Here is a 24,766-nt window from a genome sequence, read left to right as displayed (position 1 = left end):
CTGAAAAGCATAAGCATAACAGGTCACAAAAAATGTTGAGATATTGGCCTGAAAAGCATAAGCTTAACAGGTGACAAAAAATGTTGAGATATTTGCCTGAAGAGCATAAGCATAACAGGTCACAAAAAATGTTGAGATATTTGCCTGAAAAGCATAAGCATAACAGGCCACAAAAAATGTTGAGATATTGGCCTGAAAAGCATAAGCATAACAGGCCACAAAAAATGTTGAGATATTGGCCTGAAGAGCATAAGCATAACAGGTCACAAAAAATGTTGAGATATTTGCCTGAAAAGCATAAGCATAACAGGTCACAAAAAATGTTGAGATATTTGCCTGAAAAGCATAAGCATAACAGGCCACAAAAAATGTTGAGATATTGGCCTGAAGAGCATAAGCATAACAGGTCACAAAAAATGTTGAGATATTGGCCTGAAGAGCATAAGCATAACAGGTCACAAAAAATGTTGAGATATTGGCCTGAAGAGCATAAGCATAACAGGTCACAAAAAATGTTGAGATATTGGCCTGAAGAGCATAAGCATAACAGGTCACAAAAAATGTTGAGATATTGGCCTGAAGAGCATAAGCATAACAGGTCACAAAAAATGTTGAGATATTGGCCTGAAGAGCATAAGCATAACAGGTCCACAAAAAAGTTGAGATATTGGCCTGAAGAGCATAAGCATAACAGGTCACAAAAAATGTTGAGATATTTGCCTGAAGAACATAAGCTTAACAGGTCACAAAAAATGTTGAGATATTTGCCTGAAGAGCATAAGCATAACAGGTCACAAAAAATGTTGAGATATTGGCCTGAAGAGCATAAGCATAACAGGTCACAAAAAATGTTGAGATATTGGCCTGAAGAGCATAAGCATAACAGGTCACAAAAAATGTTGAGATATTTGCCTGAAAAGCATAAGCATAACAGGTCACAAAAAATGTTGAGATATTGGCCTGAAGAACATAAGCATAACAGGTCACAAAAAATGTTGAGATATTTGCCTGAAGAACATAAGCATAACAGGTCACAAAAAATGTTGAGATATTTGCCTGAAAAGCATAAGCATAACAGGTCACAAAAAATGTTGAGATATTTGCCTGAAGAGCATAAGCTTAACTTGTCGGAAAAAAATGTTTAGATATAATATTTACCCGTTTTGCTAAATGAGAACCTGATCAAATAATTGGTATTTTTGGCGTCATTTTTTCCTGAAAATGTGTCATCGTGAATGTCACGATAATAACTTGACAGTTATCATGATAAACTAATTTGACCAGATAAAAATTCGGATATGTTATCAAGTTAACATGTCCGACAAATAACTCTGTTAACAATAGAATTTTGTAGCCTACTTATTTGCATGCATTTGTAAGGCTAACTACAATGCGATTAAAGGCAGAAACAAGCCACCGTACTTTTATCGTGCATGCCTCGCTACGATCTGCTATGATCCTATCAAAAGTGTCAAAAAATAGAAATTCTATTTAGTTTTGTCCTCTCAAGGACCTACCAGGTTCTAAGTAAGTGCTTGTTCTTTGAATTTTCTGTCTTTGTTCTTTGTTCTCTCACACCCCCTGGCAAGTTTGAATTAAATTGACACTATCATCGAGGCTTTATAAATCCTTTTTACCTGTTCTGATTTGATTTCCGAGTCTTCATACTCTCACATGAGCGCCTAGACTATGTTATAGTCTAAGACAAATCACTATCTAGATTTTACAGTCGGTAGAGTTACCAGTCTTCTTCGAAGCTCTTCCGTCGATTTTTTTCTTCCATATACTGCCATAACGCCATACCACCATATTTTCTCGCCTTTACTAATCACTGTAGGACGATAACATCGTCAAAGGAACGGCATGTTTATTTTTTGTTTTCACTGAATACCCGCTGAATAGAATCTCATTCTGTCTTCGCAGGTCCGTATTTCATTTAAATCTCACAGAATGATCAGTTAACATTTGCTTGGAAAAATGCTATAAAATACTGTCATTAAAGTTTTTATTTTTACATAAATATTCCCGTTTCATATCAGACACATATTTCATATCAGGATAGTGCCTGCCTATTGTTATATTATGCTGATATAGGCAAAAACAAATGTTTTTCTTTTCCTTTTTCTGACCAATCTTGCTCTACACCCGTGTCAATTCAATGCGAAAAAGCTTGTTAATTAAAATCGACGAGTAAGCAATCGATATCACTCTTATTCAAAAGAATTTGTGCCGGGCTCCATATTTTAGAAAATGGTAAACTGATAGTGTTAAGCTTAAAAGTCCTACCTATTCCGATATTAGGTTTTTGGGGGTCAAGCTTTGAGGGAAATTGTTTCAGCATGCGACAATAGGCATAACGTAAAACTTAGAATTGACACAGCAGTAAGAGTGTAATGCTAATATTTTTTCCGCAAAGCAAACTTTTCAAAAGTAATTATTACAAAAAGGCTAACGTAAGCACAATCTGAATTAAAAAATATGTATAAGTAAGCTATAAAATTCGATAAAAACGCAATGTAATCGGGTATTTTTACATAATCTTTTCACGCACAGTTAGCGTTTTGATAACTTAAAATGAAATCCTTTTACGTTTGTCTGGTTGTAATTTTTGATGTGACGTCTCTTTCTGATGCTATGAAAGTTTTGGTTCAAAATTTACAGAAACGGGATAATCTGGCTACAGAATTATTCAAACAATATGACCCAGATGTTATGCTTCTTCAAGAAATCAACATAAACTCAGAAAAACTTAATTTCCCGGCACATTATGTATCAAGGATGGGTTACGGAACTGCTATCGGTAGCAAGAAGCTACAAGTTACGAACATCAAACAAATACAGGCACCTTACGCTGAATTTGGTGGCTTTATTCGTAAAAAGACAACCGTTGCTACAGTAGATGGCATCCAATTTATTTCATTTCATGGCTATAATGGACAACCTTTCAAAAATAAGGATAAACTAGTGGCACACGTTGATGCAGTCTTAGCACAGATTTCTACTTCTGGCCCTGCTTTATTTGCTGGTGATTTTAACACATGGTCTAAAAAACACCTCCAGGCTGTTAGTAGTCGACTTCAACAATCTGGTTTTCGTCTGATTTATTCCTGGCCATATCCAGGGCGTGATGTTCCCTTGGATCACGCCTTCGTAAGGGGTTTGAACGTCAAGGATTCGCAAAGTTTTACGTGTGCGTCTGATCACCGTGGAGCCATCCTTGATATTGTTAAAATTGCATCGTTATAAAACACACATTAAAGTATATACATAATACTTTCAACTTGTTCATAAACAGATTCAAACCCATTTCTTTAGTTTGCTTATCATAATATATACTATAGTATGTGTTATTATGTTCATGGTTCTATAAAATATCTAAAAATTAAAAAATTGTTTGGCAAAATTGAGAAAATCCTCCCTCTGTCTTCAAAGCTTGCGATAATTGAAATATTTCGTTTCTAAACCCAAATGAAATCAGTATGTAAACTAGGGAGCCGATTTTTAGATTGATAAAAATTCAAATTTGATGAAAGAGTTTCAAATATTATACCATTATTCACAATATAGGGGTTATTTCTTCAAATCTGCAGACAAATTTCAATAAAAATTTTTCAAAAATTTATCCTAATTTGGTTTATCAAATTCTCTGGGGGGGGGTGCTGCCTGGCTTTCGACCCTTGGATCTTTATCGGGACTAAAAAGGGGAAGACATAGGAAAATTTGGAGAATTTTACGACCCTTATTGGGACAAATTTGACCAATCTTGACCAAATTTCGATCTTTCCGGGGGTAAAAAGTTGAAATTTTCCTATTTCTCCGACCTTTAGTGGGACTGAAATTTAATTTTCTGATTTTTCCGACCCTTAGTGGGACTTCGGAAATCCAAAAAAGGTACCCTTAAGGGTAGCAAATACCGTACCCTCCATTTGCCTAAGTACCATAAAAATCATAAAAGTCATATAAAAATGCAGAAGAATGCAAAAAAGTAGACAATTTCATTATAATAAAATATTTCGTTATTGGTGAACTTTTACCAAATTTATCTTTTCAGGTTCTAAACGTTGCGCCTGTAGATTATGGCGCCTCCAACAATTCAACATTCCCCAAAATTGTCCAATGACTTAACTATAGTCTATATATGTATTCAGGAAATAACTTTTGCATCAAAGTTTCCAGCCCCAGTTCTTATGAAAGCTTTCTCCGTATTTCCATCTTCAAAACCACTAGAAAAGCTGGCAAGAGCGAAAATTTCATTGTGGTCATCTTCGTTGTAGCCTATTGAAGTGATGTGACCAATAACCGTCTGTGTGCTTTGATGAAGAACTTCGTCCCCGTTCATTGGCCATATTTCATCGCTCGAAATTTCGATCTTCATTAATTTAATGTTTGACAGTTCCTATAAAAATGATACTTTCACGAATTACGCAAACTAAAACATTGAAAGTTTATCTACTGTAGCAAATAGCGACTTGTCTGATTCAGAGGCTCATATGGGGCTTACCCATGGGGTCAGTGTGACCCGTGAAAGGCTTTTTTGTCTACCTTGGATAGGTAGGTGGATTTTTTTTTCGATGTGTGAATCCGTGAATTGAGATAACTGCGTGATTTTTCACACATGTAAATACGTGAATTGGAAGAAACTTTCGCAGCAGAATACGTGATAAGTGAACGACTGCGAGGGAATCATCTATAGATATACTTTCTTTAAAAAATAAGAAACTTTTGTGTTTGAGGATGAGCAATTGTCTACAGTAGCGGCCTGGCTTAATTTTCTTGGTGGTGCAAATTATGAAATTGGCGCCCCTGGTATTTTTGTCCTTAATTGCGCCCTCCACCATTAAATGAAAATATCAAACTGTAAGAGCAGTGACTGGTTGAAAGTAACACCCGGAATCTGAGTTAACAAACTTTTATTTATACGAAGGTGGTGATAATGATAACGCGATATCTATTTCCTTGTAATTTCCTGGTAATTTCCTGGTCTTACTTTACTCTCCATTAAAGATCAATGGCTGAAAGAGGCCCCAAAAATTCGAAAGTTTGCAGGAATAAGGGTTTTTTGTAAATGTGGCGCCGCAGGGAAAAAAATTTGATGTAAGAAAGGTCAAACAGATTAAAAGATATTCTAAAAAGAAGAAAATCAGTCCGCATAAGGCCACAAAAACCACAGCGAGCAGTTTCGATCAATCTCTCAGTTTGGGGGTGAGCTTCCTCTTTAACCCCTGGTGGATACACAACATTTCGCCGCAGGCGAAAAAAAATTTACATTGCACTTATAGAAGGCGCTAAAAACGTGTCAAAGGGCGCCAAATCGCCCAACCAAACATCAAAAACAAATTTGGCGCCCCCTTGAAAAGCTTTTTTTGGCACCCCTCTCAGGTCTTTCTGGGTGGTGCACTGCACACCCTGCACCCCCTGCCAGGCCGCCACTGATTGTCTAACAAAAGACCATACATTAAATGATATATCTTATAATGTTCAGAATGTTCTCTACACTGTCGAGTATCGAAATTTGTTTTTTTTTCAGAACACGTTACAACATGTGACGATACAATATACACAAGGGTGTTTGTAGAATGAGAAGTTTAACACAAACCTTTTCGAATGAAAACTGTTCCACTAAATCTACAGATGTATTCATTCCGATTTCATTCGGAACTTTCAGAATTCGTTTTTGTACACGTAAACTGTTCCATGCATAATGTCCAATATTTCGGATGCCATATTTTTCGTTTTCGTCCATGATTTCTTGATATAAACCTTGGCATTGCTATGAAAAATAAAAATATTTCTAATGACCAAAATAAAATCATTTGCATCACGTGTTTATGTACAACGTGTAATAGTGACACCACCAGCTCTCTCAATATTTGATCCATTAGTCTGTGGTTCTATTTGGTTTTAAAATTTAGATACTATACTCATTTTTGAGTATGAAGGAGTAAAAGAAGCGATTTGTCAAACTCAAAGAAGCATCGAAATTCGCTAAATATGAACAAAAATCGCGACAAAAACACCCAAGATCCACCAATTGAAGCAGCAAACACAACTGCAACATGCACCCTTGTTACGTGTATTGACGATGAAGATCAAAATCGACTCAAATGCCGTAGCTGTCAACGTATGGTACATTACGAGTGCACACAATTGCCACTTTACCGACTGCAAATCTTCGCTAACTAACACAGAGCACTGTCTTTGGTGAAAACCCACCTTTACCACTACAAGTCATAAGCTGACCGTCAAAAATACTAACAGTAAGGACGAATAAAAGGGCTGTTGTTGTAGTGCTTTGGATTAACATGCTTTTCGAGTAGCGTTGCCTAGTATGGTTTAGTCTGTTGTGGTTTGAACTAAAGTGATTCAGGTTAGAGCATTAAGAATTAGAGTGGTTTAAGCTGGTGTGGTCTGCCACGTGATAGCTATAACCGATCCATAAACCTGAATCAAAATGTTTGAAGAGATATAGTACAGCCCTGGAAAGAACTATACATTTTCAGTTTTCACTTACATTTGTTGGGATAAGTAAGTTGAATCCTTCACCAAGTTGACCAGGATAAATAATGACATTGCTCGCATATCCAATGTCTATCAACTAAAAAAGACAAGCGGGAATTTCCGAGCTCAAACCCAATCCCTTAACTTCGTTTGCCATGGATCTGATAGCGTAATACGCATTGATTTTTTTATGAGAAATATTAAATAGTCGCTGGATTTTTGAAGAATATTTGTCTTCTCGTTTTGCTTTGAAAATGATATTTCGGGGTAAAAGTTTTATGTCTGTTTTCTATTTGGCTCAGCATTTACCTTACAACCTTTTAGTGTCTCGATGTCCTCGTTGTCTGGAGGCGGAATTAGATCTTTTAATAGTTCCATAGTGTTTGGGCCAACAAGACCAAAACATGAGTAAGCGCTAGTCATGTCTTGTAAAATGATTTGATTGGACTGTTTATCACTGTTAAGCAGGTCTTGCAAAAACGTGTATAGTGTGTTGTGATTAAACGCATCTGTTGAAATTAAAATGCTGAAAAGGAAAAGGAAAAAAAATAGGATTTCCTTTGTCTTTAAAAACAGATTCCCGAAAGGAATAAATAACCCAAATACGACGGTAAACAATATTGGCGAACAGGCAAAACGAACATGAAGGGTAATTATGATTTTTTGACTCTGATAGCGCTCACAAAAGGCTCACGATGGTATTACTCACGTCCATCAGTTAAGTAAAAGAAAGTGGTGTACAAGCGGCTCTGGTTACGTGATTGGTAGTTGGAGGGTAAAACAAGCTGGGAGACTCGATTATGACGTCATAGTTGACGATCAAAGATAACATTCGCTATCTCTGAAATATCAAAAAATAATTGACTTGAAAATTTTTACCACAATTCTTTTTACCTGTTATTCGAAGATTTGTTGATAGTTACCATAGCAACACATCTACCATTTTGGTTTACGATTGGTGTAGAAATAGATGTCTGTCCATTTTTCCATTCACCAGTAAATTTCCCAGGTAAAATCACGTTCATAAGTTGAGCCATGCTGTTATTGCCAATGTCCTGAAAATGGCAAGGTCAAATCTCGAGAAAAAAAATCTAATACGTTTCTTAGCGTAAGGGATTGTAGCCGTTATTAAAGTAACTCAGATAAAATCAGCGCGCAATTTTTTAAGCCTCTCGTAACATCACCCTTTTCAATTCATAAAAAAATCCCAACTTGGTCATTTTTTTCTAACCACCCCCACCACTTTAATAATTTTTGAAAAAGAATATTAGTCTCTCTCACTTTAACTTTTAGGAATGTATTTGTATTTGTATCAGAGATTTCAACTTCAACTTGAATAAAAAATTGGCTTACTGTTAGTTGAAAAACGCTTTGTGATGACAAATCAACAATTCCCATGGTTGTTTTGGCTGCTTTGATTTCATTTTGAACATTCTGAAGCCAAAAAGGTCTACCGAACGATCCTGGGAATTCATCTGAAAAGAGAAATTTACCGAAGTTCCACCAAAAAAGTTAATGGATTCTCGCCTGACCTAAGAAAGAAATGCATTGGAAGCTAAGCTTGTTCGAATTATGGAAAGTTCGAGTTTTGGATACTTTCTTATAAAGGTTTGTTACCTAAAGAGACCAAGAACGTTGTCCGACTTAAGAAGATATTCAAGTAATAGAGATTCAAGTTAATGAGGCTCTTTTTATCGATTCAAGCAACACCGTGATTTTTTTTGTGCGGGGTGAGGAAGTGCCTCTTTCCAAAGTATAATGAAAAAGCAAAGATATTTTAATCCTGAGTCCTCTGTTGTGCAAATCACGGACTTTTCACAAAATGAACAATTTGTCTGAAGTATTTGTCTTGAAAGCAAAGTTACTGACAGTAAAAATTGGCCAAAATAACGAAAGTCTTAGCTACCTTGGTTAGCTTCTTTGAAGAAGGTCGGAATTTCCCAAGCATTTTCTTTTGTCCATACTGCACCTTGTTTAGTTAACAAGTTATGTATACTCGAAGTTAAAACATTCCTTGAAGACAGATGACACTTATCCGGGTATTGTAATAGGTAGGCATTTTGCAGCGTATCCCTTGCACCAGTCCTACATATCCGTTTATTGTTAGTTCCGGGTGCAATCCTTCGGATATCTGATGTGTAAAAATCGAAGTTCGAAGCCTCTCCGTGTGTTATGAGTTCCGCAAGGGTGCGACCGACACCGGCGCTAAAGGCTATTCCGTATGATGTCATACCCGCTGCTATGTAGTAATTCTCTAACTGAAAATTTGAAGAAAAAAATCGATTTCATTTCTCGATTCAATCTTATATGAAGCCCATTCAGTTCTATTCAGGGTGATTCTTTTCGACATCTTTGCAAAAAAAATTCTCGCGCGTCTAATTTATTGAAACCTAAGTGGTCCCATTCAGTAAGTGTAACGTTTTTCTTCAAAAAATGCTTCAAAAAGTCTCAAATTACTGCAATGACCCTATTTATACTAAGCTTTTAGGGAAGGTTCAAAACTAAGGGGGGGGGGGTACTGTTCCTGTACAACCCTTAACTTTTGTTTTCATCTCGTGGGCCTTTTTGGACGAAATTTGGCACACAAGATCCTTGTCATATAAGGTAACATTTGACAAAGAAATTGCTTATTTTATCTTAAATACTCAATAAATACTATGATTTTTAGAAGCTATTAATATTAGTTTCGACCCCGAACAGAAACAGCCCCCCTAGTACGAATAAGGTTGACAGCTAAATCGACTTACTTATGAAAATAAATTACCTCCATAGAGCGTGAAAAATATGGTCTGTAGTCCGGTGTGAACGATTCAGGCCCGTTAAGAAAAGTTCGAATTTCAGCCGTTTTCATCAACGGGAAACGGTTGCTTATTCCTTCCATCAAAGGCACTGAAATATGAAATATTCATTATAACATTGAGAAGAAATACACCGCTTCTTAATCTTTATTTAACAAGCTCTACTTAAGCATCGAGCACTCTTAATTGTGCAGAGAAACAAGAAAAAAAAGAAATATTTTTTTATGTTTTTTATCAAGTGGCCTAAACTCATCATGGTTTGACCCACAACACATTTTATATTGATGTTCCGCTAGATGGGTATTGTTTTGACGATTTGCACGGCAGGTGAGAGTAACCCCCTAGATAGTCTACACAATAGACGGCTCCAGGCTTTTTGGCCTTACTCTTGGTCTATAGGCTCTGCTATGGGCGGCCACTAGTGACCCCCACCGGGAATTCGCTTTTTAATAGGATTAAACATAATAGAAATTTTAAACAAAAGAAGTTTATCCATAGAGATTTAAAATAAAAGAATGTTTACAATACAGCTGATTGGCTTAGGTTTGGAAACTCTCTATTGTTTCATTAAAACCTCAATGCGCATGCGATGTATTCGGAGAAATTCAATATTCAAAACAAGAGCAGTGCGCATACCCCCTAGATAGATACTCACAAGGCCAAGGAAAAAGGAAAGAAATTCACAAAAATGCATTGATTCTTTCGACCCTTATATTTCCTATCTTGCTTAGATTCAAAACTTCAGATATAATAAAGTTTTATTAGATTTTCGGAGGTTTAACGCATTGACTTCAAAGTCCCGCAGGAGTACGAGTGCGAGCCGCGTGGTTTTCACAGAACCCCCAGATTGAAAGTGAAATATATCGCCATATTTAAAAACATATCGCACGAAAACAACCAAAGTGCTAGAATTAATCCGTCGTTCGCAAATTTTAATGCTTATGGGAAAGTTTAAAGAATCCTCTCGAGCCCCTTCGGGGATTTAAACTCAATGGCTCAACGGGAACACCCGCGAAATGATGTAATCTACGAATCAATATCTAAGTTTTTACTTACTGAACTGATCCCAGTTTTCGTCCAAAAGTTGAAATTCAAATTTCTCTGGTATTTTATCATGAAAACACGGCAGTGGGTTGGGTTCGAATCCACCAGCCATCAAGCCTCCACTCCATTCTCTCATATAAGCAAATGAATCGTAGTCACGCGTGACTGGCATCATAGTATCGACGTTGCATGGTTTTGTCACGATGTAGAAATGTTCACATGCATGTAAAGGGACTTGGACTGGTATATCAGATTTCTAAAAAAACGAAAACACAGTGAACTTTGGATACTCGGTAACTTGGAAACTTAAATGGGAATCTTCATTAATTTAAAACTTTAGCCCCTGGAAAAGGTGAAAATTCAAGGTCGCTCAAACCCCCCATCACTTATGCCATTTGAAATCTTATGGACATTTGCATTTGTCGAAAGTTGAATTATTGATCCCGAAACGAAAAATAAAACCACTACTTGGACTGGGATATCAGATTTCTGAAAAAATAAACAATAAAACACAGTGGTGATCTCTGAGTGATTCGAGTTTGAACGGGAATCTTTTTAGGAATGATTTTGATTTATCTCGAGAAGTGTGTATTCAATTCGAGGAAACAATAATGAAATAAAAATGAAAGTTTTATACTTACTTGTCCGAGTTCTCTTGCCCACTAAAAAGCAAGAGTGAAATATATGAGTGTTTGTGACCAAATTGAGCTTAAGGGAATGAAATTTCTTGATTAATAGAAAATACTAAAATCCAAGGTTGATAGAATGTTAGGTACACCCAATCGGAGTACAAGTAGTGAGTTCATGAATTCATAAAAACAAAACAAAATTTTGACTATCACTCTTGAGATTAAATTTTCTTCGAGAATTCTTTTATGTTAAGTTTTCTTCAAAATCTACATTTTTTCGGCCCTATTTCCAGAGGAATGTAAAGAGATGGAAAAACAGCTTCTTCAGAACAATAGACAAACGGCTCGTCATATACCAGGTCCTTTGCCCTTAAGGGAGTTTGTTTCGAGCTAATGGATTTCTTTTGTGTTGTTGCTTTAAAAAAGCTGTATAATTAGCGTGGTATGACGAAATTCTTTTGTGTCAGGTCAAATTATGCGTAAACTTTAGGGCTTATATTTTGGGAAGACCTCTTTTATATCAAAAGATAACTATATTTTCTTGCTCAGAATTTTCAAGCGATTCTAATGATATTGCGGCATCATGCCCGCATAATTAGATTAAAAGCTAAAGTGCACGAAAATAAGAAATCAAATCTGTCTTTGATAAATTTCTATCAAATTTTTTAGAAATAATTTGGTATCATTGTGATGAGAATTTTTCAGACTACAAGTTAGTGTAAAATTTGTTACTGGATACTGAAAGTTTAAAAAGTAATGGATCAAAAACGAAAAACCACTTTTATAAACACAGCATATAGAAACCAGCCCTCTTCGCATGGCGAGCCGTTTTTTTCTGAACTTCTTGTAACGACCAAATTAAAGCTAAAACAAAGGAGTTTTCAATAGACACTTCGGGTAATCAGAGAAGCACTTTTTTATTCCATCCCATTTCTCTGCTATTTCGGGACAAGCTGGAGTTTTTACAAGCTCTTATTTGATTTGGTTGGTCGTTAAGATGTAATAAAAGAATCTTATTACTTTTTCTAAAGAACGCGTCATATCTATCACTTCAAATGACCAATTAGTGAAGTATCTTGTAAAAACTCCAGCTCATCCCGCTATTTCAAGTTCAAGTTCTAAAAGTACGAATCAGGCCTCGTTTTGTTAAAAATTGTCCTCTTAAAATCTTGCAGGCAAATAAGAAAGATACTTACAAGCCCTGCGCTGTTGATGAAATAATCACATTTGATGTTGCCATGATCTGTTTCAATATTTGTCACTCGTCTGCCATCACATTTTATTTTCTGCACTTGAACGCCTTCCAATAACTTTGTACTCCCTGCAAATTTGTTTAGAAAGTAATTGGTACTTTAATCGGAGTAAGTTTCGCGAAATTTAAAAGCAAAGGTAAAGAAATTGCGCTATTTTCTGGATACGCTAAAATCCATCTAAAGCCATCAGTAGTCATCACCTGATGATATGCAAACGCTGTGTTCCCAGTTTAGTAAAGCTGCAGGTGGACACAGTGCAATGTTGTTTACAGTTGACTCTCTCTAATTCAATCTTCAAGGGCCCAAAATTTTTGTTCGAATTACAGAAAGATTCGAATTATAGAGATTCGAAATAAAAGAGAGTTGACTTTATTCCAAAGCTCTATTGAATTGATGAAAGTGGTCTTACCATTATTCATGGCGCCTTTAAGATAAGCATTGACAACATCTGTTGGGTTAACTACTCCGTCATTCGGTACAAAAAATGCCAGCTATGAGAAAGATATTCAGAAAGGATTTCAAAGGTAAGAATAAACCACCATCTCTGCTTTAAGTAGACAACAAAAAACAACAGCTCGTTTGTCGACAAATTTTTAACAACTAGAAAGGTGTAGAAGCCCGGGGGGGGGCAGTGGGTTTTCCAACTGACGGTATGTGCGGCGAAAAAATTGGCTTTTAGAATCGCACCCTTACTGTGCAGAAAAAAATTGGTGAATTTCATTTTCCCAGATTTGCTGAAATTTCCACCCTTACAGTGCATTTATCAAAAGTCTACCCTTACAGTGCATTTCTGATATTTTGAAAAACATACCCTTAATCGCCGCACATACCCGTCGGTCAATTTGCCTGACTGCCCCCCCCCCGGCGCATAAATTTCCTTCAACAACGGACTCTTGTCCATAACTTTTCATATTTCATGCTTAGCCTTTTTCTAGGTAAAATACCTTGATATCATCGATATTGATGTAAGGGTTCAATTTTCCTGCTTCTTCTGGTGAAATCAAATGACATTCGCCACCAAACGAACTGCAAGAATAATGAAAGGGAAAATTAACAGATACTGTTGTACAGATACTAATAAAAAATCAATAAATCCTTTCTAATTCTAAACTCTACCGTTCCAATCTTTCTTTAACTCGAACTACAAATATCGGTCCATTCAGCTGGAAAGAAGTAAAAAATACTGTTTGTAATTAGAAGAAAATACTTGTTCCCTTGAAGATCGAATTACTCTTGTCTCCCGAATAGATGGGGGGGGGGGTTCTTGTCTCCCGAATAGATGGGGGGGGTCCGAATAAGCAGGGGGATAAGAAAATTTCGATATTCTAATAAGCGGGGGGGGGGGGGATTTGAAGACAGAATTTTTTTTAACTGATATCAATTTCAACAACAAAAAAGAAACTTTAGCAAACGAACACGTAAAATAAGAACCAATATTAACAAAAAGGAAAATTTTAACAAGTTTAAGGTCTATCTACACTGTAATAAAATATTGAATTACTCGAATTTAATTAGCAGGGGGATGGATTATTTCTCTTAACAATTAGCGGGGGGGGGCGTCTATTCGGGAGACAAGAGTAGAGTAGACTTACCCTACCTTTTGCTACAATCTTAAGCGCTATTAAAATTATAAAATATCGGGGGCTGGGAGGGAATTTTCATATTAGGGTTAAAGTCCGGAAACTTGGGATTTGTCAATCTAGATGACCATGGAAGTGTAAAATGAATGAATAAACAAAGTTAGAAAAATTGATATAAGTTGGAATAAATCTTACTTGATCATAGTTTCCATACGTTTGAGAGCTTTCGCTCTTTCGTCAGTTTGCGCTAAACTCAAACTCCCGCACTTTTTAAACCCTTAAACAGAAAATAAATGGTCTTGCATTAGGCTAGGGTTTGACATCTCCTCAGACTATTACCTGAGGTGTATACCAAGCGGTATTTGGCGGGGATTTAATTTGATGCGATTGATCAATTTTGTAAAAATTGGCAGAGTTTTAATATGACGAATTGGAAATTTGGAGACACTAAAACGGATGAAAGTTACTATAAAATATAGTAAAAAGGTTTGATTATTCAACATAATATTCTTTTTGTTAAAAAAAATTAGCGGGGATTTAATTTGGCGAATGGCCGATTTTTGAAATTTTGGCGGGGATTTAATTTGGGGAATTTTGTCAAAACTCGACCAATTCGCCAAATTTAATCCCCGCCAAAACTAATCCACTCAAGGTATTTTCGAAAGAGAAGAATCGCACAAGAGAAATCATTACGAGGACTTTCATTGGAAAATTTGTGTTCCTCTCAGATGTTTCAAGCCTCGAATAAAAAGAGATTAGTCTAGAAAGAATTTATTGTTGAAAAATCCATATTCAGGGGCACCTTTGCTGGAATAGCAACACCCCAGCCCCAATGGAAAATTTGTCAAAAATTTCGTCCCGGTGGGAAATTAACCTGGAAATTAACCTTGGAACAATATCTATCCCCATTGGAATTCCAATTGAAATTTTTATCCCCACTGAGAAAAAAGTTCCACCGAGGCTGTGAGAAAGGTATGGGAAAGGAAAATTTAGGGAAGGAATATTACGACAAAACATAATTCTATGAAATAGCTAGCCGTTTTCATTTTCCGTTTGTTATCGTCATATTTAAATTCAGAAATTAAATATCCAATCATACCGACTCCATGGTCTTGTTCGAATTTCTCAAACAACTTTTGAGCGTACAAGACATTTTGCAATTCAACTTTAGTACTTTTCAAACTTCCAACCAATCCAGCAGCATGCCATGATGTACCACACCCAGGACTGAAATATTGAAAAAATCATTAAATTTGAGCATTTCTAAGGTCCCTCAGTCAATCAGAAAAAAAAGTTATTTTACATAGAAAAATGCTGTAGACAACCAGACCTACTCTAAAAGACCCCCTACGACTTTGGGACAATTTTAGAAAAGTCCTAACTTTTGAACCAATTGAGCTAATGGTCTGAAATTTTCAACATTTCATCATCTTATTATATAGAATATCCAGACGGTGTCAATCAAACAACTACAAACAAAAATGGCAATCAAACCTAATCGAACGCGAATCTCAATCGAACGGCCGATTCCTGGGTAATATTCGATTGTGTTCGATTGCGTTTGAGTAAGGTTAGATTGGTTCGATTGAAAGTTGTTTGATTGGTTCGATACACAATCAAACCTCGTGAGCCCTAAACAAATCTCGTAGCCAGAGCTGAACCACTTTTTGATTTTACTGATGAACGTGATACAAGCGTTATGGCTATCAGAATCATTAAAAAGCAAACTAAGGGGGCAGGATTCTAGTTTGAGTTAAGGCCATTTATGACATTTTTTTCCTCAGTTTTTGTGAGAGGAGATTTGGATGACATAAACAAGACACTTCAACTGACACAAACTAAAACAAATCGATTCCAGAATGTTAAATGAACCTTCAAAGAGCTTTTTGTGCAAGCTGAATGGACAAAAGAACAATACAAAGTTCTTATATTTATTTTGGTATGCTTTTTTTACCTTCCTTGCTCCAAAATGACAATATCTTTCCATCCAAGTTCTGCAAGGTGATACGCAATGGATGTTCCGATAATTCCACCACCTGCTATCACAATTTCCGCAGAACTTGGCACATTCTTCACTGAATATAATCTGAAAATTAATAAAAAAGTCAACGAACACGTTTTCTTTTCGAGACTTGATAAAATGAGGTATTTTAAAAATTTATAGGCAAAGAAGATATGCAAAAGCTCTGAGCTAACAAAAAAGCTTATCTTCAGATTTCATTTTAACTGGAGCAGTGATGGAATTTGTCACCGGGAGGATTTGACCGCATCTGTGACAGGGTGGAATTATAATGATATCGGTAAACTTGTTGAATTATACCTCTTTGCTTTCAATAAGGACGATGTCTTCAGAAATTTCCTTGCAAGGAGCATTATTGCTGAAACACTTCAGAACCAAATATTCTATAAAGGAAAGATAACCACGTACTCTTAGGTGCCAAATAAACGGCCCCCCCCGCTTGTTAATTTTTCGATTTTTTTCCACCCCCCCGGACCTTATTAGAAAAAATTCCCAGCTACAAAAAGGAAAATTCCTTGTTTTACTCTAAAAAGCCTAAATTTAGTCTATTTTGACCCTTTTTAGGGTTTTTAAAGGTCCATTTTCCAACCCCCCGGTAATTAGGTCCCCCCCGTTTATTTAATTTGAAATTTTTTTCCAACCCCCCCATTTATTCGAACCCCCCCCGTTTATTTGGCACCTAAGAGTACTCGAGTAATGCTAAGATCTAGAAATGAATAACCCATTAATCAATACTCGTAGAATAATTGTTTTTGTGAGGTTGCTAGACCAAGTAAAAAAACTAACATAGAAATCTTAGCGATCAAACCTTTCTGTTAAAGCCATTGCCACTCCAGTCTATGGTTGAAAATGATAGGATTTGGCTAACCGTTTCTCAGGCTCGGCTGTAGTAAAAAAACTTACTTTGTACCTTTGAGTTAAATTTTCTTCAAAATTTTGCATGCATACTCGTGTCAGTTAACATCTCTTTTAAAATAGCTGCAAAATAATATGATATCACTTGATTTGCTGGCTGCTAAGCCTCAATGTTATGATATATGATTTTGCAGCGCTAGTTGTTTACTATAAGAAAATCCAATAAAATAAGATTTATATTATCTTCTCTCGAACATTTTGAATTTAGAATCGAGAAACAATTTAGATTGATATTAAGACAAAATTCAAGATGCTGTAAAGCGTTAACTTATATAAAGTTTATAGTAGCTAGAAATTTCAAATCGATTCATGTTCTACAAGAATGTGCTTACAAATAAAAATTACATTAACAAACATTAAAAAATCATAGAAATACTTGAGATTGAGTTTATTGTTTTGTATTTTGAAATTAAACAGCATGTTTGACAAACAAAAAAGACATAAGTAATGTAAGATGCCTGCTAAAGCTCAGACAACAATATTTGTTATATTTCGGAATGATTTGCTCATCATCTTCAGACATAAACGAGATATATTATGTCGTTAGTTAAGTAGTTTGCAGATTTTTTCAAGTCTGTTCGACAGAAATTTGCAGCCCGTACATTCTGATATATTTCCTTTGAAGGAGATTTTCAAGCAAATTGTTTTAAGGTTTTTTAAGGTTTTAAAATCCGAATACATATTTGAAATCAGGGAAGTTCCAAAGTTTTAAAAAGGTGGAAATCCACTCAAAACGATATTTCTAGCAGTATATTAATTTATCTCTACACCTTCAAGGACAATGTATCAAAATGTGCTGACTGTCATTTTTGGAACAGACTTTAGTTTGAAATAATATTGTGAGGCCATCCATCGTTATCCTATGGTGAGCCAGCGGCGAGATATTGAAATCAGGTAAAAATCTTCGCTGACTATGTTTTTTCTGGCTATTTGTTTTTTTTCTCTCTTAAACGCAAAAATTTAATTTCTTATCAATTCGTCTGATGAAAAGAGTAAAAGGAAAAAAACATTGAAATCTTGATTCTGCAAATATTAATAAAAAATTGAACGATTCATTAGGGGGTATAAAACCGTGCAGCAATGTTGATTTTTTTTCGAAAACGTTGTATTTTACTGACTTCAAAAACGTCAATATTACAAAACAAATATAAACTCTAGCATTAAAATAAGATGATACAAAGTAACAAAAAATTATTCTCCCTTATAAACTTGAAGTTTACAAAAATGTTAAACTATCACATGATAATAATATTTAAATTTTAATATTTCTTATAAATATCTCTCTAGCCAAACAAAAATAATACCGTGACAGATAAACGAAAAAAAAGACTGTATATTGTACCAAAAGAAAGCTGAAAAATAAAGATATAACAAAATAAAACAAAGACATAAAATAGCATTTTTAAATACAGCTGAACAATTAAAAAATTCTGTTAACAAAAAGAAAACGAACAAACACTTTAAAAAGAAATCAAGTCCCTAAAACTAAAAAAGTCCTCTTTACTATACTATTGTATATTAGCAACGTGCATAGCTTAGCTTTCTTAGTGTAATTTTGTTTTACGATCACTAAATAAAAAAGTAAAATCATTTTACACTTATTGACAATTCCAACTCAGTAAAATGAGGAAAATAAGAAGAAAATGACAAGTCCGATTGTGACTACAACATCATAAAAATTGTTTTTCATTTTTCAGAAATGGTGTAGGAAAAATTCTAAATATAAGGTTAAAAAGGACAAAAAGCATCAACAACAATCATCATCTTCCAATAAATAACACATTTAAGCGGCGGTAGGAGATTTTGTCAATCGTTCCCTGAAAGAATGTACTTCATCCCATAATTGTTGTGGAATATCTTCACCAAATTGTTGATTATAATATTTCTCAATATCATCTAGTTGTTCCATCCAATAGTCAGTGGGAACAGACATTAGTTCTTTCATATTTAAATCTTCATCTAGTCCATTTAAGTCTAATGCGTCATTTTCAGGTAAATATCCGACGGTGGATTTTTGTGGACTCCGTGTTTGCCGTCGACGCGATCGAAAACCCATTTCAAGACACGACAGTTTTCACCGAATCCTGAAATATGAAAATTATTGTAATTGTTATAGGTTGTTTGGAAACTACAGCTAAGAAAACTATTATAATCCCTCCTTTGAGATTGCATGCCATTTTTAATATGAGAGATTTTAGTCTTTCAAACTGGTATTCAAGGAAATTTTATAAAATGAAGAGGAAAGGTTCACAATTAATTTGTAAAGTCTATATGAAATGAAAGAGAGCCATGAGAATGTAAACAAGGACTTACCAGGCCATAGGAATTTGCCGTCTTCTCCTTTTCTGAACCAGTTGACATGGAAAATTTTAGGTAATTGATGTTTCTTATCATCTTCAAGACTCAACCAGTGTTTAAAGTAATGTCCAGCGTTATATCCAAAGAATGGTCTCATGGCGAAGGGATCTCTCATTATAGCTTTGCCTTTGTGTTCTGCAGCAGCCGTCGTTTCAGAGCAAAGAGCACTTGCAACAAACACACCATGTTGCCAATTAAATGCTTCGTAGATCAATGGCACACCTTCTGGTCGGCGTCCACCAAACAAGATAGCAGAGATTGGGACACCTTTAGGATCTTCCCAAAGTGGATCGATAACTTTGCAATTTCCAGCTGGCGTACAGAATCGAGAGTTTGGATGAGCAGCTTTTGTTCCAGATTCTTTAGTCCATGGTTTACCCAACCAGTCAGTGACTGAACGACCTTCAAGGTTGACTTCCTTTTCAAGACCTGGAGAAAAAATTCATCAAATTAATCGAATTAATATTCATGAATCATGAATACAGATTAGCGCATTGATAGCGAAATGAATAGAGTAGCTTAAGAACTTCAGTCATTTTTAAAAATTGATGATCATTTCCAGCAATTAAAAAAGGGCAAGAAGAAGTCTGAGAAATTAAATTTGATCTTGTCGTACCTTCCCAGTAGATTTCACCATCATCAGTAGTAGCGCAGTTAGTAAAGACAGTGTTCTTCTGACAAGCAATTAATGCTTGTGGGTTGGTTTCCATTGAGGTTCCGGGGGCAACACCAAAGAATCCATATTCTGGATTAATAGCTCTCAAGACACCTTCCTCGTCAAATTTCATCCATGCAATATCATCACCGACACATTCTGCTTTCCATCCTGGTAAAGTTGGGGTTAACATAGCTAAGTTTGTCTTTCCACAAGCACTTGGAAATGCAGCAGCAACATATTTCTTTTCACCTTGTGGGTTAGTCAATCCAAGGATCTAAAAGAGGTGACAATGAAAACCAATTAGTTACTTTTCAGATTTCATAGATAGCACTTGATAGCATGAATAAATTAACTTTGCGAATTCAAGGGGAATGAGAACATACCAGCATGTGTTCAGCTAACCATCCTTCATCTCTAGCAACAGCAGATGCGATTCTCAAAGCAAAACATTTCTTTCCAAGAAGTGAGTTTCCACCATAACCAGATCCAAAGGAGATGATTTCTCTGTCAGCTGGGAAATGTGTGATAACAGTCTTTTCTGGATTACATGGCCAGTTATATGGGTCTGGTTTTTCAAGAGGTAAAGGTTGTCCAACAGAGTGAGAACATTTGACAAAATCACCATCACCCAGAGAATTCAATACTTTTGATCCCATTCTAGTCATAACACCCATAGACATTGAGACATATGGAGAATCAGTAAGTTCAATACCAATTTTGGACAAAGGAGAGCCAACAGGTCCCATTGAAAATGGAATAACATACATGGTTCTTCCTATAAGATACAAAAGAGATCATGAATAAAAACAAAAAATCAGATGAAACATAACCATGTGAAAACCATGTAAAAAACACTCACAAATCAGAGCAATGTATTAAGTATAATTTCAAATCTCAAATCTTTACCCTTCATGCATCCTTGGAATAATCCTTGGAGCTTTTCCTTCATTTCTTTAGGCTCAGTCCATTGTCCAACTGAACATCTAACTCCATCTCTGGTGTGGGGGACAGTATCATGTTTATTTTCAGTACAGATCAACGTTTTTGATTCAACACGTGCAACATCAGCTGGATTAGTACGGACAGCATAGCTAAAAATAAAGAATATTCAATCTTTATCATGACAATTTTGATTAAAAAAATCAAAATGGTTTTTAGTTAAAAGTGAGTGGAGGTATTCTTTGTTAATAGTAATCATAAGTGCATTCTTACCAATTATCCATTTTTTCCAATTTTCTTGCAGTTCCATTTTTTACAAGAAGATCAGCTAAGCTTTGTGCCTCATCTTCTGAGCCATCACAAATGTGGAGAAAATCTGGCTGACATAATTCACTTTTTTGTACGACAAAATCCTTTACTTTATTTGGGAGTGTTTCAAAATTGCCATGTGTGACAGAAATATTTTTTGATAAGGATGCCATTTGTCGTAATTGCAGAGCTCGAAATAAGTGGGTTGAGTGAAGGCTGAACCTGAAACAAAAATATAACATTTTCACGCTTTTGATTTTGAGGAGTCTTTTGAATTAATGGGAAAGTATGGGAATGTCTAATGTAGTGCCAAGTTTATCTATAAAATAAACCCTTGAATTAAAAAATATCCAAGTCAGTTCAGTGGTTCATTTTCTATTTTACATATAGGTTGGTTATAAGGTACTTAGAATTCTAGCATTTCAATTTTTGTGTCTTGACAATAGGGTTTAAATTAAGGTGTGAGTCTAACTGTTTTGAGCAATAGAAACTCTTAAATGTCTTTTAATCTTCTTAATGCAAGACATTAATCTTTAAAAACTATTTAAATCTAACTGATAAGTTCCTATCATTAATTGTAAAGCCATTTTTACATTTCTAAATTTTGTATTTAAAAGACATATTCAAATCCTTAAACGGGATGAATGAAGTCAAGAAATATTATAGGAATCATAGCTTAGAGATTGAAAAGAGGTCATTTGTATAGGGATTGGAAACTCTTGTATTGATCATGAATAATTTAGTTTAGGAGTAAGAAATCTAAAAATGTTTCTATATTTTCGGTTGAATGCGTCCAAAACTCACAAAAATAGATAAATCTATCTAAAAACTTGTTATAGACGCGGAAGTAAAAAGGCATTGAGTGCTTTATAAAAGGTTTCAAATTTCAGTCAAATACTGCTATAAAAAGTCCCATCAACACAAAATAAATAAGAACAAAAGGTCGAAAGTTTGTAATAAAAACAATGTCATAAGCCAAAACAAACAAAACTTTTTTAACAACTATACTGCAAACAAAACAATATACCTTGTTCTATAAACAAATCATGCTGATCTATGTCCATGAGAGTCAAGGAATAAAAACTACAAAAGCCTCAAATTCATCGAATCGAACAGTCGAGTAAAATTTATTTTTTTAAATTGCTTTGCAATGACTTCATTTTGCAAAAAAATTCCGAGAAATTTGGTGTAAACAAAAATTGTATACCTTGTGAGTAGCTTAGCATATGGTGCCATTTTTGTTGTACTTTAAAACCTCGAGCAATTTTAGTTTAAAGTGATTTTTGTGTCGCCTTCTCCAGCCACTGAGTGCAACGTGCTTATCAAATTCCCTGGGCAACTTTGCACATTCATGAAATCAGGAAATCTCATTATCAAATTCTTTTGATTTATTTTACCGAACCAAAATTCTATTCCTGTGATATTTCAAGGACCGGAATAGGTTTCACAGGCTAGTTTTTGTTTACAATTTCTGGCGGGAAACCCGCCATCTTTGATAGCGACATCAACATCAAAAAAAGTCAAAATCTTAACAAAATTTTTAATGTTTCAGATTTTAAAAACCTCTTTATATAGTGTAAGGGATGTGTAATGAATGAACAGCAAACAACACCACTAAATGTAAGGAAATTTAGTTCAGTGAGAATTATTAGTTAGAGAAGAGAGGAAATAACTCTACCAACTATAACTACACACCGTCCTTTTTTTACTTTTAACAGATAATATTTTTAGAGAGCTGTGAGTTCATTTTTAGAAACAAAATTTTTTTTCACTGGACTTACTGGCACAAAGATGAAAAAGGTTTTCTATTCAATTTTTAAATTTTGTTTTCAAAGTGGACTGTGGGTGGTGGGGGTGTTTTGTTTTGATTGTTTGGTTTGGCAGATTCTTATCAACAGTTTTGGTTCCAAGCACTGCCATGCTGTTCATTTGTCATTAGCATATAAATAAAGGAACATGACGGTCTTTCGTCTTTTGAATAACTAATTAATTACTGTAAGTTGGTCTAATGTCGACATCTCTTTCTAATTTCAACATATTCTTCTTTAATAAAAATCACGCGCGAAAACCACTTTGTTTTTCTCCGATCAATCAGAATGCACGATATGAGTTACTTCGGGAAACCCACACAAAATGGTGGGGTAATTACTGAAGGTTATTCTTATGGCTGCTGCTGCTTCTTATTGTGCTTTGGTTTTAAGGTCAATGTTTTTGGTTTTTCTTAAAGACATCTATACTATATATGTAATCAATTGGTTATCTAAAGTTTGTCTCAACATAATTTGCAATAGAGACAACCAAGGCTATAACTTCTGATAGATATTGGTTTTGTGCTCATTAAAAAGATATTTCAGAGTTGAATATTATCAAACAGTTAGTGGAAATACTTTGATTTGTGAAGCATCTTTACGTCACATAGAACAAATGAAAATGGCAAAAGAACAAAGGAATTACCCATAGCCACCATTTCACAACCATGAGGAATTGCAATTTTACGGAAATGGGAATCCTCATATCAAATAAATAATCTTCTGAAAATTTCATTCTTCCCCTTAAATGCAAAAATGAAAAATGAAGAAGCTTTCGTTTTCTAATCGTCTTTTTAATCTGCCATGAAGTGTAATAAAATTCTCCTACGAAGAGGCTTCAAAAATGACATAGAAAAAAGTTGTTAAAAAGTATGTCATTATATCTTAACAATTTTGTAAACTACGTCACAACCACGGAGCGCTGAGATTTAGTTGCTTGACTTTTTCTTACTCGTTTGGTTTCCGTTATAAAAAGAAAGTCGTTATTGTGAACTTTTTGAACATGCTTAAAATCGAGGTACTTCCACTACTGTAAACTGTCAAAAAAGAAAAAAATTAAAAAAATTGAAAAACAAAGATGAAAAATAAGATAGTAGAAAATCAACTTCTTGTTGAATAATGCTATGATTTTCATTTTCATATTAAAAATTCTTTAATCTTTAGAACATCATAGATATACGAAATAAAATCACAAAATATTGCTTCAGTCAAAAAATACAGCTTAAAACTTTGTCGCTGGTTGACTTAAAAAAGGGCTCTTTTTTGTTTGTTTTTGATGGTTTTTGAAGTCAATCAGTGACAAACTTTGGACTATATCTTTGGATAAAATAAATTTTTTTGAAGATTGTTTTTCACATTAATGATGCTCTAAGGTCAAAGAATCACTCGTGTGAAAATGATAATTATAAGCACAATTATTGAAGAAGTTGATTTTCTTCTTCTTCATTTCCATCTTTGTTTTTCAATCTTTTTTGAATTTTTTCTTTATGATAATGTTCCACTCCTGTTTGTCTTCTCAACAAGCACAAAACTGCTATCTAATTTGAATTCTATCAAAAGTTATAGCCTTTTTTGTCAAATTATATTGAGACAGACTTTAAGTAATCAATAGTTATAGAAGTAATCAATTGGTTGTGTTGAGTTTATCGAAATTAATTAATAACAATCAAAGTATGTACGGTTATTGAGTCTTCGAAGGGTTGTTAAAAAAGTGATTGAATTATCAAAATCTTTTTGAAAATTTGGTACTCCAAATTCCATAGTAGATAGCCTAGTAGATCAATATCTTAATGTGTTTCATATAACTTATAACTAAGCGTCTGCACACCGAGTTTAAAAGTGCACATTCAAACAAGTTTACAAAGTGTCACAAATGTCTAGCGATTGTCTGTAAAATATATTCTTGATTTGGACAAGATTTTGATTTCATGGTAAATAAGCTTTTGAATCAGTTCTT

At 34.8% G+C, this 24,766-nt stretch overlaps 3 protein-coding genes across 4 annotated transcripts; 1 reads left to right on the top strand and 2 right to left on the bottom strand.

Moving 5' to 3' along the window:
- Window positions 1-2,574: 2,574 nt before the first annotated feature.
- On the top strand, window positions 2,575-3,246 carry LOC136807854 (UPF0294 protein VIBHAR_03217-like). Its single transcript, XM_067064473.1, has one exon. It carries the CDS (start codon window positions 2,575-2,577, stop codon window positions 3,244-3,246), a length of 672 nt encoding a protein of 223 aa, XP_066920574.1.
- A 797-nt stretch (window positions 3,247-4,043) lies between these two features.
- LOC136807922 (pyruvate dehydrogenase phosphatase regulatory subunit, mitochondrial-like) lies at window positions 4,044-16,824 on the bottom strand. Of its 2 annotated transcripts, none has more exons than XM_067064542.1 (18): window positions 16,726-16,824; window positions 16,123-16,205; window positions 15,757-15,888; window positions 14,902-15,029; window positions 13,998-14,079; window positions 13,167-13,248; window positions 12,632-12,713; window positions 12,166-12,290; window positions 10,982-11,002; window positions 10,353-10,596; window positions 9,263-9,387; window positions 8,405-8,756; window positions 7,852-7,973; window positions 7,393-7,553; window positions 6,808-7,024; window positions 6,512-6,595; window positions 5,597-5,770; window positions 4,044-4,396 (listed from the first exon to the last, which is right to left on the bottom strand). In XM_067064542.1, the coding sequence occupies exons 2-18, from the start codon at window positions 16,173-16,175 to the stop codon at window positions 4,145-4,147; spliced, it is 2,436 nt and encodes an 811-aa protein (XP_066920643.1). In that variant the 5' UTR covers window positions 16,176-16,205; window positions 16,726-16,824; the 3' UTR covers window positions 4,044-4,144. The 2 variants fall into 2 exon arrangements, with proteins under 2 accessions (XP_066920643.1, XP_066920644.1); XM_067064543.1 differs by having other exon boundaries at window positions 16,733-16,818.
- Window positions 16,825-17,820: 996 nt separating this feature from the next.
- Window positions 17,821-22,359, bottom strand: LOC136807920 (phosphoenolpyruvate carboxykinase, cytosolic [GTP]-like). The gene is given in 8 exon segments (XM_067064540.1): window positions 17,821-18,760; window positions 18,763-18,821; window positions 19,051-19,524; window positions 19,712-20,027; window positions 20,137-20,528; window positions 20,660-20,844; window positions 20,966-21,223; window positions 22,209-22,359. Coding segments are annotated over 8 exon segments (1,953 nt in total). The 5' UTR covers window positions 22,238-22,359; the 3' UTR covers window positions 17,821-18,520.
- Window positions 22,360-24,766: the final 2,407 nt, after the last annotated feature.

Source organism: Clytia hemisphaerica, unplaced genomic scaffold (genome assembly GCF_902728285.1).
Source record: "Clytia hemisphaerica strain Z4C2 unplaced genomic scaffold, Clytia hemisphaerica genome assembly, whole genome shotgun sequence".
Classification (NCBI taxonomy): Eukaryota; Metazoa; Cnidaria; class Hydrozoa; order Leptothecata; family Clytiidae; genus Clytia; species Clytia hemisphaerica.
This window is presented reverse-complemented; position numbering and strand designations above follow the sequence as displayed.